Source organism: Leuresthes tenuis, unplaced genomic scaffold, assembly GCF_036924035.1.
Source record: "Leuresthes tenuis unplaced genomic scaffold, fLeuTen1.0.hap1 SCAF_1, whole genome shotgun sequence".
Lineage (NCBI taxonomy): Eukaryota > Metazoa > Chordata > Actinopteri > Atheriniformes > Atherinopsidae > Leuresthes > Leuresthes tenuis.
Window position 1 is genome coordinate 23,818,640 of NW_027325355.1, and position 16,334 is coordinate 23,834,973.

General features: G+C 41.9%; 2 protein-coding genes across 2 annotated transcripts in view; both read left to right on the forward strand.

Annotated features, from left to right (window-relative positions):
• The window catches only part of r3hdm1 (R3H domain containing 1), a 367,959-nt gene that overhangs the window by 80,874 nt on the left and 270,751 nt on the right, over nucleotides 1–16,334 (forward strand). The window lies entirely within an intron of this gene.
• Nucleotides 1–16,334, forward strand: part of mgat5 (alpha-1,6-mannosylglycoprotein 6-beta-N-acetylglucosaminyltransferase) — a 91,993-nt gene that overhangs the window by 21,232 nt on the left and 54,427 nt on the right. The window contains exon 4 of the mRNA XM_072371237.1: nucleotides 15,025–15,101. Coding sequence (XP_072227338.1) covers nucleotides 15,025–15,101 — 77 coding nt within the window. The remainder of the gene's footprint in view (nucleotides 1–15,024; nucleotides 15,102–16,334) is intronic.

The window sequence follows — 16,334 nt, forward strand, 5'->3', positions numbered from 1 at the left end:
TGTTCACTGGTGAAATTCAGCTTTAAATGTTCACTGGTCGCTGTTGCTGGTGCAGCTGAAATGACTAAATGGGAGCTTGATTAGTTACAAGGAAAAATAGCTTGAAAAATGGCTTAACTGTCTGTGGGTTTTGGTCTAAACCAACTTTAGCAACACTAGAGAGGTTTGTGAAGCTTAAAGCCTCGAGGCCCTGCTGGCTGAGATGCAGCAGTTCACACCACGAGTTTATATACGGCGCCACGTAAAGCACCAGAAACCAGATTAAAACACGCTTTGGCCAATGATAAATGAAGCAAAAGAAAGAAAAGAGGCTGTTTCCATCATAAATAAACAACGTGAACTCGGAGATGCAGCAACTAGACCCAAGAGGACGCTATGAGAGGAAGTGAAGAAGAAGAAGAAGGTGTAAAAGCAAACATCAGATTGGATTTTACTGCTGGAGAGAGCTCAGAACAACAGGATGAAGAATGCAGAGTTAGCTTCTTTGTAGCTATGAATAATAGCTGATCAGCTCTCTTGTTGTGTTGCGTTTGCTTTGCTTTGCTCTGTCTGTGAAGGCGCCGACGTGCAGGTTTTAAATTCATGAGAAGAATTTAAATTGAACTCTGTGTCGGCTGTAAGTCAGAGGAGGTTGAAGCTGTGGTTGATTCCGGTAATAAAACTAATTAAACATGTTTATATCCTCCTGACATTTACTCTGATGCTCTTTGGTGCATCAGCATGTTAATGCGGCTCATGTTTTTCACCAGAAATAGAGTAAGCTTACATATAAATACATTAAAAGTGCCAATTACAGCAGAAAAAGAGCTAGTTTTAAAGAAAAAACACACATCTACACCTTACAATAACCTGTAGAGATGTTTTAGTTTCAGAGTTTTGTTCACAGCTCTGTATTCATGGAGCATAAGTGAGATCGAGACCCAGTTTAACAATAAGAAGTATGGCTCCACACAAGAGTTTTTCTGCCGAATAACACAAAAACCAGAAAAAGACCAGGAAAGGACGACGATTAGCAGAGAGAAGTTCATCTGCACTGTGGGGACCGGCTCAACTGGAGTATATCAGTATTTTACTGGCAGTGAGGATTGAACAGGAAAAAACAGCCTAATACCAAAGGATTAACTGCAGGGCTATTAGTCATTTTACACTCTGTAACACAAAGGAAGCACAAATGTAAGCGCAGGGAAAGGAGGGTAAATCAAGAGAGACGTGACAGAAGAACAATTAGGTTAGCAGAGACGACTTAACACGCCCCCCCCCAGGGCACAGTTTATTCACTCCATGCTCTGTGACAGTCGGCTAACTTCACACAGAGTTTGCTGCTGATAGTTTTGTGCAACATGGCAGGATATTTATCAGATTTTGACAACGTGGACGACGACTTTGAGTAAGATGGACGTTCTTACCGGAGTGAATAAACTGTGCTGCAGGGGGGCGTGTGGATGAAGTGGTCCCAGTAGAGTGCCTGTGTAGAAATCCCTCCGTTAGCTCTCCTATAGCTGCAAGTAGCCACATAACAGCAGCTATGAGCTAACAGAGCTATAGCACACGTTCATCCATTCAATCTTCTTAAAGTATTGGTGAAATAAAGACAGATAATGCCTTATTTAGAGGCTGCATCGTCTAACCGGGGGCTCACACCAACCCGCCGCTTGTACTTCTTCTGCCGCCGGAAGCGGCCAAAGGGGCGGGGCTTATATGTATAGCAACTAGCATATATATATATAATAATCCATCCATACATACATCGGTTCCCTCTTTCACCATGGATCGTACTCTGGGCAGCCTTCTTTGTGTTTCTTTGTGTTTGCGCTCTGCCGTTTTCCGCTTTTTTCCACCTTATTTCCGCCTTCGGAATCCAGATCGGCCCTAATTGGCTGTCGTCGCGTAGCGTCACTGCTCATTTGCATAAATTTGAGCCTTTCTCAACCCTTGAAGCTCACGACGCCGGCCGCTCATCGACGCCAGCTTACATTGAAAATGAATGGCAGCTGGCCGCTCACAACGCTTTTGGTGTGAGCCGGTAAGCCCCGTTCACTCCGATATATGGATCTCGAGTTATCTAAATGTATTCTGAAGGACGCCGACTTTCACCAAACTGTTCTCGGTGAGCAGATGAATGTATTTCATGCCAGAAATAAGGTCTAGGTTTAAAAAAAAAAAAAACAGAGTTCCCCTTTAAACTCACTGAGAGTGTGGCTACGAAAGTCTGGTAGTTAAAGGCTGCTCTTGGTGGGCAGTGTACTATTGTTCGGGTACTTTTGTTTCCCTGCTATGGCACCCAGATCTGCAACACATGCCAATTAATTTGCAGTGACTCGCTCACTTGAAAAATCCAGCAGCACCCATCAGGCAAACATTTGGATCCTGAATGCAGGACAAGCTGAAAAAGAAACACCCACGTCTCTCTTGGCATTGAACTAAAGGCTCGAGCCCTCCAGAGTCTCCATTGAAGCATGTCTCCTGTGTTGGAGTGGGTGGCAGGCAGAGCTGTTGCCAGCTCCGCTTGTGCTCCTCCCCGACTGGAACACAATTACAGAGATAAGAATCTGGACAGTGAGGCAAACACGCCTGTTTTTCATACAGGCTGCTATCAAGATGGAGCTCGGCAGCAGTCCTGGACCGCACTGTTTCCACACAGATTCTTTAAACCCTCGTTGTCAGGGACCAAAGCGCGGTCTTTCCAGTATGTTAATCCCTTGTTTTCATTCCGACAGGCTTGGGTTACAGCTGGGGTAAAAGTTAAGATAAGTTAAGGCTCTGAATATATCAAAATGGATGGATGGATGGCTTTTTATTTGCACAGTTTCTAATGTAGCTGTTAGACCTGAAAATGTTCTAAAATACTGATTGTCTTGCTTCAACTGGGGCTTGTAAACTTAAACTATTCTGTCACTTTGTTACGTTTGTGTTGGCTTCAGAATTTATTGCCATGTGATCTTGAGCAGCACAAAAACACAGTTTCCTTCATGGCTTTTCTTCACCAAGGAAACCTTTTACTGAAACCCGATACTTGCCTTTAAGTGAGTGCCTCAGTTGGGAGAAATTAGGTGTCACACTTAAGAAAACAGGGTGTGCATCCAGTCTTATAATTTGTAAAAAGAATTATGTTATATTCTTCTTTCTTCTTTCTTGCTTTTAAATCCCACTGAACAAATATCATCACGGCTGCTTTGACAGGAAAGCATTAATGGGGCCTTGTTTTGCTGTTGCATCCAGTCACGAAAGCCCCTTATAGCATCTAAACATCGATCCAGCTCGGGCTGCTGCTCAGCAGGAGGCAGATGGAACCAGGTCCAGCAAACAGTCGGTGACGCCGTGTCTTCCTGTGTCCCATTAATATGGATAATCAACCTCCCCAGTGGTGTTTCATGTGTGGTCTGGCCTGTAATCTCCTCCAACGCACACACTCCTGCCAGGCAGATGTAGTAAATGGTCAGAGTTTGATTTGCAGCTATCCACCTCCATCTTATTCCATTCACTCCTCCTGTGAGTGTTTAACTTGGGAGTGATGTTAGGCTGATTTGCACTGCTGTGTCCCTCCGACACCGCCGGCCTTTTCTGTTAAAAAGAGGCGACTTTCACTGCTTTGTCTCTGAAAAATTAAATCCAAAGCCTCAGGTCATTGGTTCTTGCATTTTCTTTTCACGGCGGCCCTTTAGCCAGTGATCTTTCTTGTCCGAAGGGTGTCCACCGACGCAAGATTAGATAATTCATTAGAGAGAGAGATAAGTCTTTTTAATCTATTAAATATTTGAACCACCATTGATCTTAATCCTCACTAAAAATCATTCCTTTTGACCAGAACTTGGTGTTGAATTATTTACTCCCCATGAAGATTCTCAGCTGAGTGAATATGTTAAATATCCTGTTAAGAACAGTACGTTCTGTACAGAACGATGCTGATGTTCGATCTAACACAGATGAGGAAATTAATTCCTTTAAATTAAGAATATTGGTCCATGACATGTTTGAATTCAACTCTGCTGTGGGACAGTCACTCGGTTACATGAGCGCCATCGGATCGGATTAATGGCTAAATTACAATAAGATTGAGTCACAGATGTAGAGGGACGCAGCTTCATCTCGCTCTGCGTTCACCATCTTTCTGAATGCCTGAGTTTGTTGTTGTTGGTGGTGAAGATGTCAACAGGAAGTGTCTCTATTAGCGATAGCTGAAATGGGGACAGCGCCACCTATTGGACCGGGGTATGACATGCTTTGTGCCAGTGATTCCATTCATTCACCGCCATATATCCAAGGATAATTACCCTCAGATAAGGAGCAGAACCCAACTGTAGCTGTAATCCAGTTCCACTGAGTGTTGGAGCCAACTGAACTTCTTTGGTATAAAGTTAAAACTTTAAGTTGTTTATGTGCAGCTCATTGAACTGAGCTGCTCTTCTTTTGAATAAGTCAAACGTCCTTTTTTTAATGTGAGTTTTTGGTTTTATCGAGCCTGGATGGGTTGAATCCGTCTTGTATTTCTCATCTCTGAAATAGGTATTTAATGTAGATCTCATTGAGGACAGACGATGCGATCTCCATTGTGTTCTGGAAGGCCTGCTTACTCATTCAGGGTATAGATCAATACCAATAAAGTCCACACACATACTCCCAGCGGCCACTAATAAGTTGCTGAAAGATGCCGTCGACCTCCACACATTTAAAAACACTCGCAGGAAACCCGACATTCATCTGTCAAAGGTCCGCTGTGGAGTATGGAGCATCTGACTGAAACCACAGTAATTAGAGCCAATGCTGCCTTATTATTATATAACTTCTGTGATAGATTATATGTTGTAGTTTTAATGCCTTCCTGCCTCAGAACGGAGCCTCTGCAGGACTTTTCCTTGCACTTTGCGACCCTGATTGCCTGTTTGTGTATTTTTTTAAAGCCCACATGGCCTCCATCGCAGCTCACCGTGTTCACAGGGACGAATTTTCTGCCTCTATCCTGTGTCGTTCGGTTTTGTTGCAGGTGCCTGGAGATCTCTCCCATGTGGAGAGCAGCAGATCTTTGAGCTGAATTGTCAGCAAACGTCAAGAAACTGCAGACAGTTTTGCTTTTATTAAGTTATTTTGTTTTTGTGGCACTGCACAGAGCCTTGCGAGCGCCTCCTAAGGTGCTGCTGACAGGCTTGTCAGATCATCACACATCTTAATAGACAAGCATTCCTGCAACTTTAAAAAAAATATATAGAAAACAGTCTCTAAAAACCCCCCAAAAAGACGGAAGAAGGCAGAAAGCTGCAGCTCAGATGGAGCCACGCTTGGTTCTGTTGTTTATCACAGAGACAGAACTCCGATTGTGACTATTTTCAGCTACAACCCATTTCACAATCCCTCATTTCATACCAGATATATCAGAATGACAGAGGCTGTGCTGCAGATTCACTTTAAGATGTTGTTTCACCATGAAGTCAGACCTTTATTTAACAGATGCGCTCCTCTAAAGAACAATAAATTATAAAAGTAACATTACTGTGTGTAAATGTTGAAACTTTTGCTTAATTAATAGCATCTGTAGCCCTACTTTTGATGAATTATATGCTCTCCTTTTAACAGAAACTTGAACAAAGTCAAGCCTTCATTTGATAGATACAAGTACAAAGGAATTATTTTCTGTGTGTTCAGGGACCAGCTTCATGCATATAAATATGAACGCATTTAAAATGTGATGCAGCAACGCACTGTTGTCATAGAGATATGTTTGCCCTTGTGTTACAGCTGAGGGATACGTTTGGATTCCTTTCTATTCATATTCAAGATTAACTGATATTAATCATAATAAGAAAATCATCCGACATAGCTTTACATGTTTACATTATTTGCTCTTGTTTTTAGCATTAAGCTAACATATAAAGCTAACATAAAAAGCTAACATATAAAGCTAACATATTGACACAGCATCCCTTCACACATGCAGGATCATGGCAGCTTGCACCCTTGATAAGCTGCTGCTGTTCCTCTTTAATTCACACACATCTAACAGAGGTGACTCGCATTGATTCGTACAGCAAGCCGACGACGTGAAGTTAGCTGGGAAAAGTTAAAGCTTCGAGCTGCTTTCACAATGTTAACAATACAATAAGTCTTTGACTTACCAGTCCAGAAGGAAAGTTGAAAGTTCTTTCCTGCCCAAAAGCCGTCTCCAGGAGAGAAGAAAAACACCAATGTTTACTCTTGTTTTGGTTCTTTTTCTGTCGTTCTGTACCTTTGCTTCTCAGCACGGTTTCTCAGTGGGACAGGATGGGAGCGATTTGTTTGCTTGTTACTGCCAGTACCGGCCAGCGCAGCATCTTTATCTTCTTCTGTTGACTCCTGGAGACATTAGACACCGTGATGACTGAAATATAGTGCAGAAAGCTTTGCTTTTATTACTCCTTTCATAGCTGTACTATGGTTTTATTTAAGGGTTCATATGAATAAACAATTTTTGTATTTATATTGGTGTGTTTTGGGAACATTTTGCCATTTATTAATCCATTTATTCCAACAATAATCTATTTAAGAAGTTAAAACCCAACAAATTCCAACTGAATTGAAGCCTTTGTAGGGAAATAAAAAGTATACCGAGGATTCACTCAGACACACGATCTCCATCTTCCAGCCCCGTTCCCGACAGACAGAGTTGGCCCCCTTGAGGTCTGACTCAGAAAGCATGAGTGGGACGGGAGAAACATCTGGGGCTGACATGCCATTGGTTGCGACATGTGCACCCCACTTCTTCAGCTGTGAAGCCTTCTTTTCTCTGCTAATAGTGTTTCTTTCCTGGCTTCTTGGTGCTTTTTATAAGGACTAATCATGTGATTTCAAGGTTTACTCAGGAGATAGAAAGCAGAGCTGATGTATGATGGCACCCCCAGAGTTACATGCACCTGAAGATTAATCAAAATGTGAATCGTTCTTTTGTTTCTGCTTTTTGCTTTACTCTTTTTTTTTTTTTTTATGGGCCTGTTTTATAGTTTTTCTGATTAAAGCCATTTCATCTGCCACAAAGTACTAAAATAGACGTATTTCACTTATATTAACAACTTCCCCTGGCATGCTGGAAAGCATTCTCACTATTATTTTCCTGTTTCTCTTTATTAAACGGGTCACAAGACATTCGGCTGTTACCAATTGGTGCAGCGTTTTCATATATCAAGCCAATATTGAAATATAACGGTTTAAAAAAAACGTTAACAAATTTAAACTCTTTCTCTACTCTTTCAACCTAACTACTTCTGCAATTTTTCACCAATTTCTACAATTTGGGTATCAAACTGTTCAGCTCTTTCAGGAGATTATGTCACTTTTGGTGTTTCTAACTTTTACACTTTTTAAAATGTTTAACATTTTATTCAAATCTTCTGCAATTTTTCTGCAAATTTAACGTTTCAACTGTCTCTCCTCTTTTCAACCAACCACTTCTGCATACTTTCAGCTAGAGACACCAATCAAACTTTAAACATATCACAAGACATTCAACTTCAGCCTTTTCAAATATTAAGCCAATATTGAAACATATGTGAACAAATTTCAACTCTTTCTCCTCTTTTCAACCTAACTACTTCTGCAATTTTTCACCAATTTCTACTATTTTGGTATCAAAACGTTCAGCTCTTTCAGGAGATTATGTCTGTCACTTTTGGTGTTTTTAAACTTTTACACTTTTTAAAATATTTAACATTTTATTCAAATTTTCTGCAAATTTAACGTTTCAACTGTCTCTCCTCTTTTCAACCAACCACTATTGCAATATTTCAGCTCACCTTTCAGACACCATTCAAACTTTAAACATATCACAAGACATTCAACTTCAGCCTTTTCAAATATTCAGCCAATATTGGAATACAACGGTTTAAAAAACATGAGAAATACTCAGAAATCAAATTTTCTGTACTTCCACAAGGTTTAAATCATTCCAACTATTGTTATTTCAAATTCAAATTCCTTCAACCAAGGCTTCAGCAACTGGATTTTCAGCAATTGAAAGATTTTCCACTTTTTTCGCATTGTCAGCTGTCCCTATTCAACTCCATCAGCATTCTCACTGCTGTTTCGCAGGAACAGCTTCTTCTAGTTACTATTGTTTTGCTGCTGCTGATTTTTATCCAGACAAGTGACTGATAAGAACATTTCATGGCTCAGCATCATGCAGCTGTGGCTCTGGGGGCGCCTCTTCAGCAGAATATTTCCTCAGACTGATGCAAAAAGCGCACCGAGCATCATCTCATGTTGTTATTGGCAGGAAATGCAAATGTCTAACATGGTTGTAAAAACATTCACTTGTTTCAAACCGTTCTGAGGAAAGGGAACATTTGTTTTGAACGTGCTTGCAGGTGGTTTTTAGTGTGGTTCAGTTAAATTTAAGAAAACTCCAGCCAGCCTTGAAGCCTAAACCAGCAGCTTTGCTTACAGTGGAGCGTTAGTCATAGCTCTGCAGTAATGAGAGCTAATCAATGTTTACTGGCTTCTGCTCTCGATGCGAAATCTTCATCTTCCTCTCGGATAATTTTGGAGAGAACATATCAGATTGCTCCAGCACAAAAGGCAGATTGATTCCAGCCAGACTTTGTGCTCACTGCAGCAGAGGAAGGGAGGGAAAGCTGAAACTCCATGTGGGCTGAGAGATCGGGGCTTTTTCGTGAGGAAGCTTGGATTTGACTTTTCTGTGGAACACTTGTGTGGAGCAAAGGGAGTAAGAGACATGTTTTGACCAGTCAAAACATGTGCTGCGAACTCTGGGAAGCTCCTCTGGTTTGTGTTGCCCCACACAGTTCAAGTGCCAGGCTAAGAAATTTAGGGTTTAATTAAACGTGGTGATGTGTGATTGGAGCTATGAGCAATGTCACCTTCACACATCAATACAACCTCTTCTCCACTTTACTTTTTCACCACAAAGTGGGTCTTGTGAGGCTGCAATCTTTCGGTTTTACTTTGATTTTTCTATTCCTGTGAAATCCAAATGAGCCCAAAAGTACGGAGAAGTAGTTAATATTTAATCTGAACAAATGTACATAAGTTTGTTGATATGACAGATGAGACTCGCCTTGATCTTCCACAGTTTATTGATGGTTTTCATTCCAAGCGATCTTGCTCACAGTGGGGCTGCTGCACAGTCTTGAAAATAATGGAAAAGTTGAGTGGTTAGAGCATTTTCCAGGTCTGGATAAGTATCAGAAAAAGAAAATGTTTAAAAGATGTTTAAAAGGGCTGGAAGCTTTTGAGTGTAGCATGTAAGTCATTGTTACCTTTTGTTTGTGGCATATCAGTCACAGGTTGTTCATTTTGCTCTGTTTTGCTATGTTTTGTAGCTATATTTGTGGCAAGTTGGACCTCTAAAACATCAAGTTATCACTAAAAAGTGTGTCACATATACCTAAAAATGCAAGTGGCTATGAGATGGTATCGAGCCTGTGATGTGAGACATGAAGCTGATTAATGAAGCTAAACCACCACAGACAATGCTCATAGAACTGGAAACAAGCTGTATTTTTGAGGTGCTGAAGGCCCACCTCTGTGTGAGTCTGGGGCAATTAATAGTAATTTGATGAGAAAAAGGGCAAATGCATCCCATTGCATTGCATTCTGGGTAGCGGTTGCCATCTATATAGCAAAGATGACGAGCTGCGGTTGTGTAGAAATAAGTTTTCAGAGGAGAAAGCTCTCGTTGGAGCCCAACGCAAACAGGTGTTATTGGAAGAAAAAGGGAGAAAGGAGATATTTGTGGTGACGAGTTGTCGAGGAAAGCCAGGGTCTGGAATTTGGACTCCTTATTGCATAAATAGTAGAGTTCAGGAGGTAAAAATCTATACCTTCATGTAGAGTTTACAGACGGATTGGAACAGGAGTTACTGACCTTTATGCTGCTCAACTGTGTCAACACATCATTCACAGAAATGTATGTAGAGTGGAACCTCCCAGGCAGCCTGTCTGAGTGTGTATTTATCAGCTGCTTTCAAAGTCCTGTCCAGCTCTGCTGACAATGTCATTGTCAATGACTCCTAATCTGTTGCATTGATGTGACTGTTTATGTAAAGGAAATTGTATTGTTGAAAACTAGGAGTAAGGAGTCACTTACTGTGGTTCCTCTGAGCAAATAACGACACTGAAGCTGGGCCTTGACTGGACGGTTTTACTTCAGAGAGCCTGAGAGTGAAATCAACAAGAGTGAAAGCGGGAGAATAACACGAACCAGATGTCCTCAGTCCAGTTCTGGAGTTGTCAAATGTCAGATTACCTCATGGACTTGGACAAACTCGCACGAGGACAGAGAGGGAAAAAGCAACCCTGTGTGTAATCTCCCATAACTCCAGCGATGAGGCTATTTAAAGGCTATCAGATGGCCAGATGGGCGCTGGCTTGTGGTGACATCAGTGCTGTGAGAGGCGTTTGGACGTCTCATGGAAGTGTAAATGATGTCATCTGTTTTCTGATTCTTCATGCATTTAGAACACTTCTTCAAGTGGTTTTATGCTTAATTATTTCCACTTTCCCCACAGTTTCTATCCACAGTTTGTTTTATTGTGCCTCTGCGAGTTTTTAACCGTTACAAATAACTTTTTTAATTTGCTTTAGCTTCATTGTGGTTGAACCTGCTGTAAGTGGTATGATGTTTCTACATGAATAAGGGTTGTTTTCAGCTTTGTGAGCCGTTTCCTGCTGCTGTGGCTGGCATTTCATCTCACATATCACTTTAGTATCTGTCTGTCTCAGCCGGTGAATGTGCAGTTGGCCTTGTGGTTTATGTTTGCATGTGACGCTTCCTGATCACTGAAAGTACCACAAAGCAGGACCTGACTCTACAGAGGGAGCAAGTAGTTTTGTTTTTGCTAAACCTCCTTGATGTAGTGGAGGTGAATAATGAGAAAACGGCTCCCTTTGCACCACCTCTCCTGTGTTTGATTATGATGGGAGTTATATTTAGCTCTTGCTTGGCAGCAGCTTCTGCTTGATTAAAGCTAGAAGAAGATTTGCCTGGTGGCATTGGCGCTCACTGGCTGAATGACAGGCTGCCGTCTTGGTTGTTCATTTGTTTGGTTGGCAGGCTGACTGGATGGGTGGGTTTCTGTAGGATGAAATAACAGCAGCTCGCTCTGCTCTATGTGTCTCTGCAGGGCTACAAAAGAAAGCCTCTGTACCAAACAAATCACAAGTCATGTTTGATTCAGCAGCTCTTTCTGTAAACAGTCACCACAGTGTGATTATAGATGGACGGCACACTCAAAGGAAATAGAAAACAACACAGATAACGAGCTAAACTTGAAACAGAGCTGCAAGCTTTCGTTTCAGGGGCCTGATAGTGAAACTGTTGTTGAAGTCTCACACTCACTCTCTTTGATAGATTTAAAAAAAAGGCATAAATGCATCTCCTTTAGCTTTAGAATCATTCTCCAGAGAGAGATTATCCACAGGTGGAAAACATTCAAAACAACTGTCAATCCTCCCAGGAGACTTCTACATATGGGCTTAGTTTCTATTAGATGGATAATGATGCAGTAGAATCTGTCATTGACAAAAGCTGCACCTTTATTTTCATGTCTGCAGCATTTATTTGCAATTATTTGAAAAGTGTCAGTCGTAGCTGCTTTAGAAAATAGCGCCTGCTCCTCGTTTCAGTTTTATTTCTCCCCTGTAGGAAGGCTTTACACGCTTGTAATTGTCTCTGTTTGCAAGAGAGTGTTTATTTGTCGACCATATGTAACACAGCTCAGAGGTAGGTGTCGGCCTCCCTATTATTCTGCTATTTAAAAAAAAAAAAGCTTTAATCCTCCTGTTTGCTGCTCAACTCCTGCTGCCTTTAGAAACAATAAGAGGCCTTTGTTGTGTCAGGAGCAGCTCGTGGACCTCCTGCGGCGGCCCTCATTTGCTCATGAAGCATTAAAGGAGAACTCAGGTATTTTTAAACCTGGACCTTATTTCTGGCATGAAATGCGTTCATCTACTCACAGAGAACAGTTTGGTGAAAGTCGGCGTCCTTCGGAAGATATTTAGATAACTGGAGATCCATATAACGGAGTGAACGGGGCTTAGAGGATGCAGCCTCTAAATAAGGCATTATCTTTCTTTATTTCACCAATACTTTAAGAAGAATGAATGAATGAACGTGTGCTATAGCTCTGTTAGCTCATAGCTGCTGTTATGTGGCTACTTGCAGCTATAGGAGAGCTAACGGAGGGATTTCTACACAGGCACTCTACTGGGACCACTTCATCCACACGCCCCCCTGCAGCACAGTTTATTCCCTTCGGTAAGAACGTCCATCGTACTCAAAGTTGTCGTCAAAATCTGACAAATATCCTGCCATGTTGCACAAAACTATCAGCAGCAAACTCTGTGTGAAGTTAGCCGACTGTCACAGAGCACGGAGTGAATAAGCTGTGCTGCAGGGGGGCGTGTGGATGAAGTGGTCCCAGTAGAGTGCCTGTGTAGAAATCCCTCCGTTAGCTCTCCTATAGCTGCAAGTAGCCACATAACAGCAGCTATGAGCTAACAGAGCTATAGCACACGTTCATTCATTCATTCTTCTTAAAGTATTGGTGAAATAAAGACAGATAATGCCTTATTTAGAGGCTGCATCCTCTAAGCCCCGTTCTCTCCGTTATATGGATCTCCAGTTATCTGAATATCTTCTGAAGGACGCCGACTTTCACCAAACTGTTCTCAGTGAGTAGATGAACGTATTTCATGCCAGAAATAAGGTCTACGTTTAACCAGGAAGGTTGTATTAATGTTTAAAAGTAAGAGAAAATAACGGTTAATGTCTTAGACTTCAAGACAGATATGAGTGGACTTTACAGCTTCATGCTGGGAGCCCCCCCCCCCCCCCCCCCCGTCTACTTTTCCATTGTACCTCTAAACCCGGTGCCTGCCTCCACTGAGGAATCAGGGGAGTTTAATTTCCTTACTGTGGACAGAAGTGGAAACCAAACAGTGTTGATGTCCAATGAGCTCGTCATCTGCTGGCTTGATAAAACCAAAGAAGGTGGGAGTACTTCCAGTTTTCTGCTCTGTCGTTGTTGCACTCTAATGGCAACAATTACGCCGTGGTTACACTGACAAATATATCTGAGCTCCTTTATAACCAAAGCTGACCTCTGCCATTTACTAACATTATGTCTGTGCTTACAGTCGGCCAACTTTCTAACTAATTAACCTCGGATGATAAATTCTGAACATAAAGTGTTGGTCTGCTGACAGCTCTGTTGCTGCATCACGTTGTGCTGCGACTCAAACCCTGATATAACCGTGCATATGTTCAAACTCCCCCTTTCTGCTCTCCTACATGGTGACTGAAGCAGTGGGTGGAAACCTGTCTTGGTTGCTTTCCATCTCGCTGTTGTGGTTCTTAGTTGTGGTTGTCTGCAGCGTGTCATCATCTCTCTCATCTCTCAGTCCTCCCCGATATAAACGGCATGAGCCAGAGGGTGTTGGTGATCTAATGAGAGAGGAAATTTTACCAGCTGAACATCTCTTTTTGCTAAATAAACCGAGATTCTCCTCTGTTTACCCACACCGACAGAAGCCTGAGCCACAGCTGGAGCTGTTGATTAGCTTTATTACAACACCTTCACAAACCCATGCACCCTGCTCCTAAAATGTTTGCTACATATCCTCATTTCAGTGCTGTATCTATTCATTTTTTGCCTCTAAAAGTCAATATTATGATGTTAAAGCCTCTGAAAGATGATATAAGACAAGATGAATGACAGGAGAGAGCTTGCATGAGAGCCCACATGTTAATCCTATGATGAGGAAGGACATTTCAGTGCACCTCCCTCCCAACTGCGTGTTTTTAAAGTTTAAAGAGGTTTGATCTGCTTCTTGAACTGGTTCCACTCTCAGCTCTGTGTGGTTTTCATTGTCAAAGGTGCTGCTGCTGGCTGGCAGCCATCCCTGACCACAGAGTAACCGTCGAAGCGACAGTTTCCATCTGTCAGCCCAAAGAGCTGCTAAACATGTGTCTGATATCTTTTAGATTTAGACTCAGACTGTGTAACAGCAGTTTTTGGGTTTGTGTGAGATGGTTCTCATGAAAATGCTGGTTGCAATCTGTTCCATGTCAGCTTAGAGGAATTTCAAATTGTGACTTTAATCATCTGGAGACCATAAAGACTGTTTCTGAGACAATTCAGCCTCATATTAACGATAACACATGACATATTACACTTATTTATGAGTCCACCCTTCCTGCTTCCATAGGAATTAAGATCAGCTGCTGATCAGTCCACTGGTTGATTAACTGATCATCAGTCAGTGTGAGCAGCTCTATAAAAGCAGAGGTTCTGTCAGTTTGATGGTCAGGAGCCTTCAGGTGTGTTTTAACACGATGCCAAGGAGGAAAGACATCAGCAATGATCTTAGAGAATCAGCCTGGGAAGGGTTATAAGGCCATTTCCAGACTATCTGGAGTCCATCGTTCTACAGAGAGAACGATGGGAAGTGGAAAAATGTGGTTCTACAAGCTGTAGAATCATTCATTCTGTGCTCCTCTGTTCTGCTTCCATGCCACTTGACAAAAGAAATGGTATGAGGAAGCTTTTACGCTTAAACTACAGGCAAAACTCCTGAGTCATCAAGCTGATGTCACCACCTTTTATTCATTTTTTTCTCAAACCTGGCTGCCTGTGTGTTAAACTGGAAGCATCACTTACCAGTGAAGTGTCCCTTTATCTCCCCACTGGAATGTTTTTGTTTCTTTCCCAGAAACCTACCAAAAATACAAGTTTGGCAGGCTGCAGCCATTGTTTGGAGGCTCCTCTCTGCCCTGAATGTAGACAAAGATCACACAGCTGCTGATTTACATGTACATTTACATGTTACTCAGACTTCTCACGACACCTTTTTGGTCTCTTATCTCCCAAAAAAACCCAATCAAAGCTGCAGAGATCCTCCTGGTGTGTGATATGAGAACGATATGACGGAGCTAACTGAAATCTTTGCATCTACACGGTCTGCAGCGCGGTGATGTAACAGATCCAGGGTGCGAATAAAGTCTGCAGCTGACTGACTCTCTTTCTCTTTCTGTTCCTCCAGACCTCCTAAACGGAGCCCAGGAGAAGTGCGAGCTGCCGCCTCTGGATGGTTTCCCTCACTGCGAGAGCAAGCTCAAGGTGAACGCATGTAAACACAAGCTTCATCTCACCGTCTGCCCCTGTGTTCCACAGTTTTATTGCTCAGATTTGGTTGTTTGAGCTGAGGAGGAAAAACCAGCACAGCCCTCAGAAATAACATTACTTTATGCTGTTTTTATTCCAGCTTTTTATTTAAGAGACGGAGACCCTCTTAAAGTACATTTTCCATCCGGGAAAGCCTCAGACTTGACTTGCTGCACACGTCACGCACCCCAACTACATGTTTATCATTCTAATTTCACGCTTTTTGACTAACAAAAGACTTCACAGTCGCATGCAAATGAAAAACGGCTTGTTGTTGTTTCAGCTTTAAAGGTGGAGCTCCGACATGCAGGAGCTTGTCAGACAGCGGTGTGTCCTTTTAAGACATGACATTTTTGTGCTTTTGTGTAACAGTAGCATAGATATTTCACCTGTAACTCGACACCAGTAAGTGCGTTAACTGGAGACGAGCAAAAAGACGAATTACTGTGTTGGACCTTTAAAATCTGACCAAAATCGTAGGGAATTTGAGTCTGAATCACACCGGCATTGTTTACATTCCACAAGCCTTAAATTTAATCCTTTATAAAGAAAACAGTAAAGTAAAAGTGTTGTTAAAACAGCTGAATTCCCAATAAAGCTGCTCATTCAGATGTTTGAACATCTGCAGCCACATAAACACAGCAGCAGTGGATGAATCTGGCTCCTGATCGGCTGCTCTGACAGAACATGAATAAAGTCGTATAAATTAATAAATGCGTAACGAGCTGTCCAAACTCGGTGATTATCTCATCCAAATTAATGCAAACAAACTTCAATCCACCTTAATTTGTTCCCATCTTGGTAATAAACAGAAAGTTCTGCCAAAAATACCAACCTGATCTCTCACCTTCACAGCTTTCAAAAGGAATAAATCCCAAATCTGAAAGATCAAGATGAAAAAATATGGATCTATTGCAATATATGTTAATTTAAGTTGATTTGTTGATGCACACGTGTCTTTTCTGTAAGTCTGATTCATTGTATGTGTTTCCCCTTCATAAACAGCTGTTCATACATGTATAAGACGGACTGTTTAACAAGCTCAAACCTGCAGAAAAGTCATGTTTTCAGCTGCTGCCACCCATAAACGGAATGTCTCACACGACCACCGCTTGCTTGGCCTGCCGATACCAACTATTATGATGATGTGACATCTTGTGAGAAGTGTGTCTTCGCTGACTTTTATTA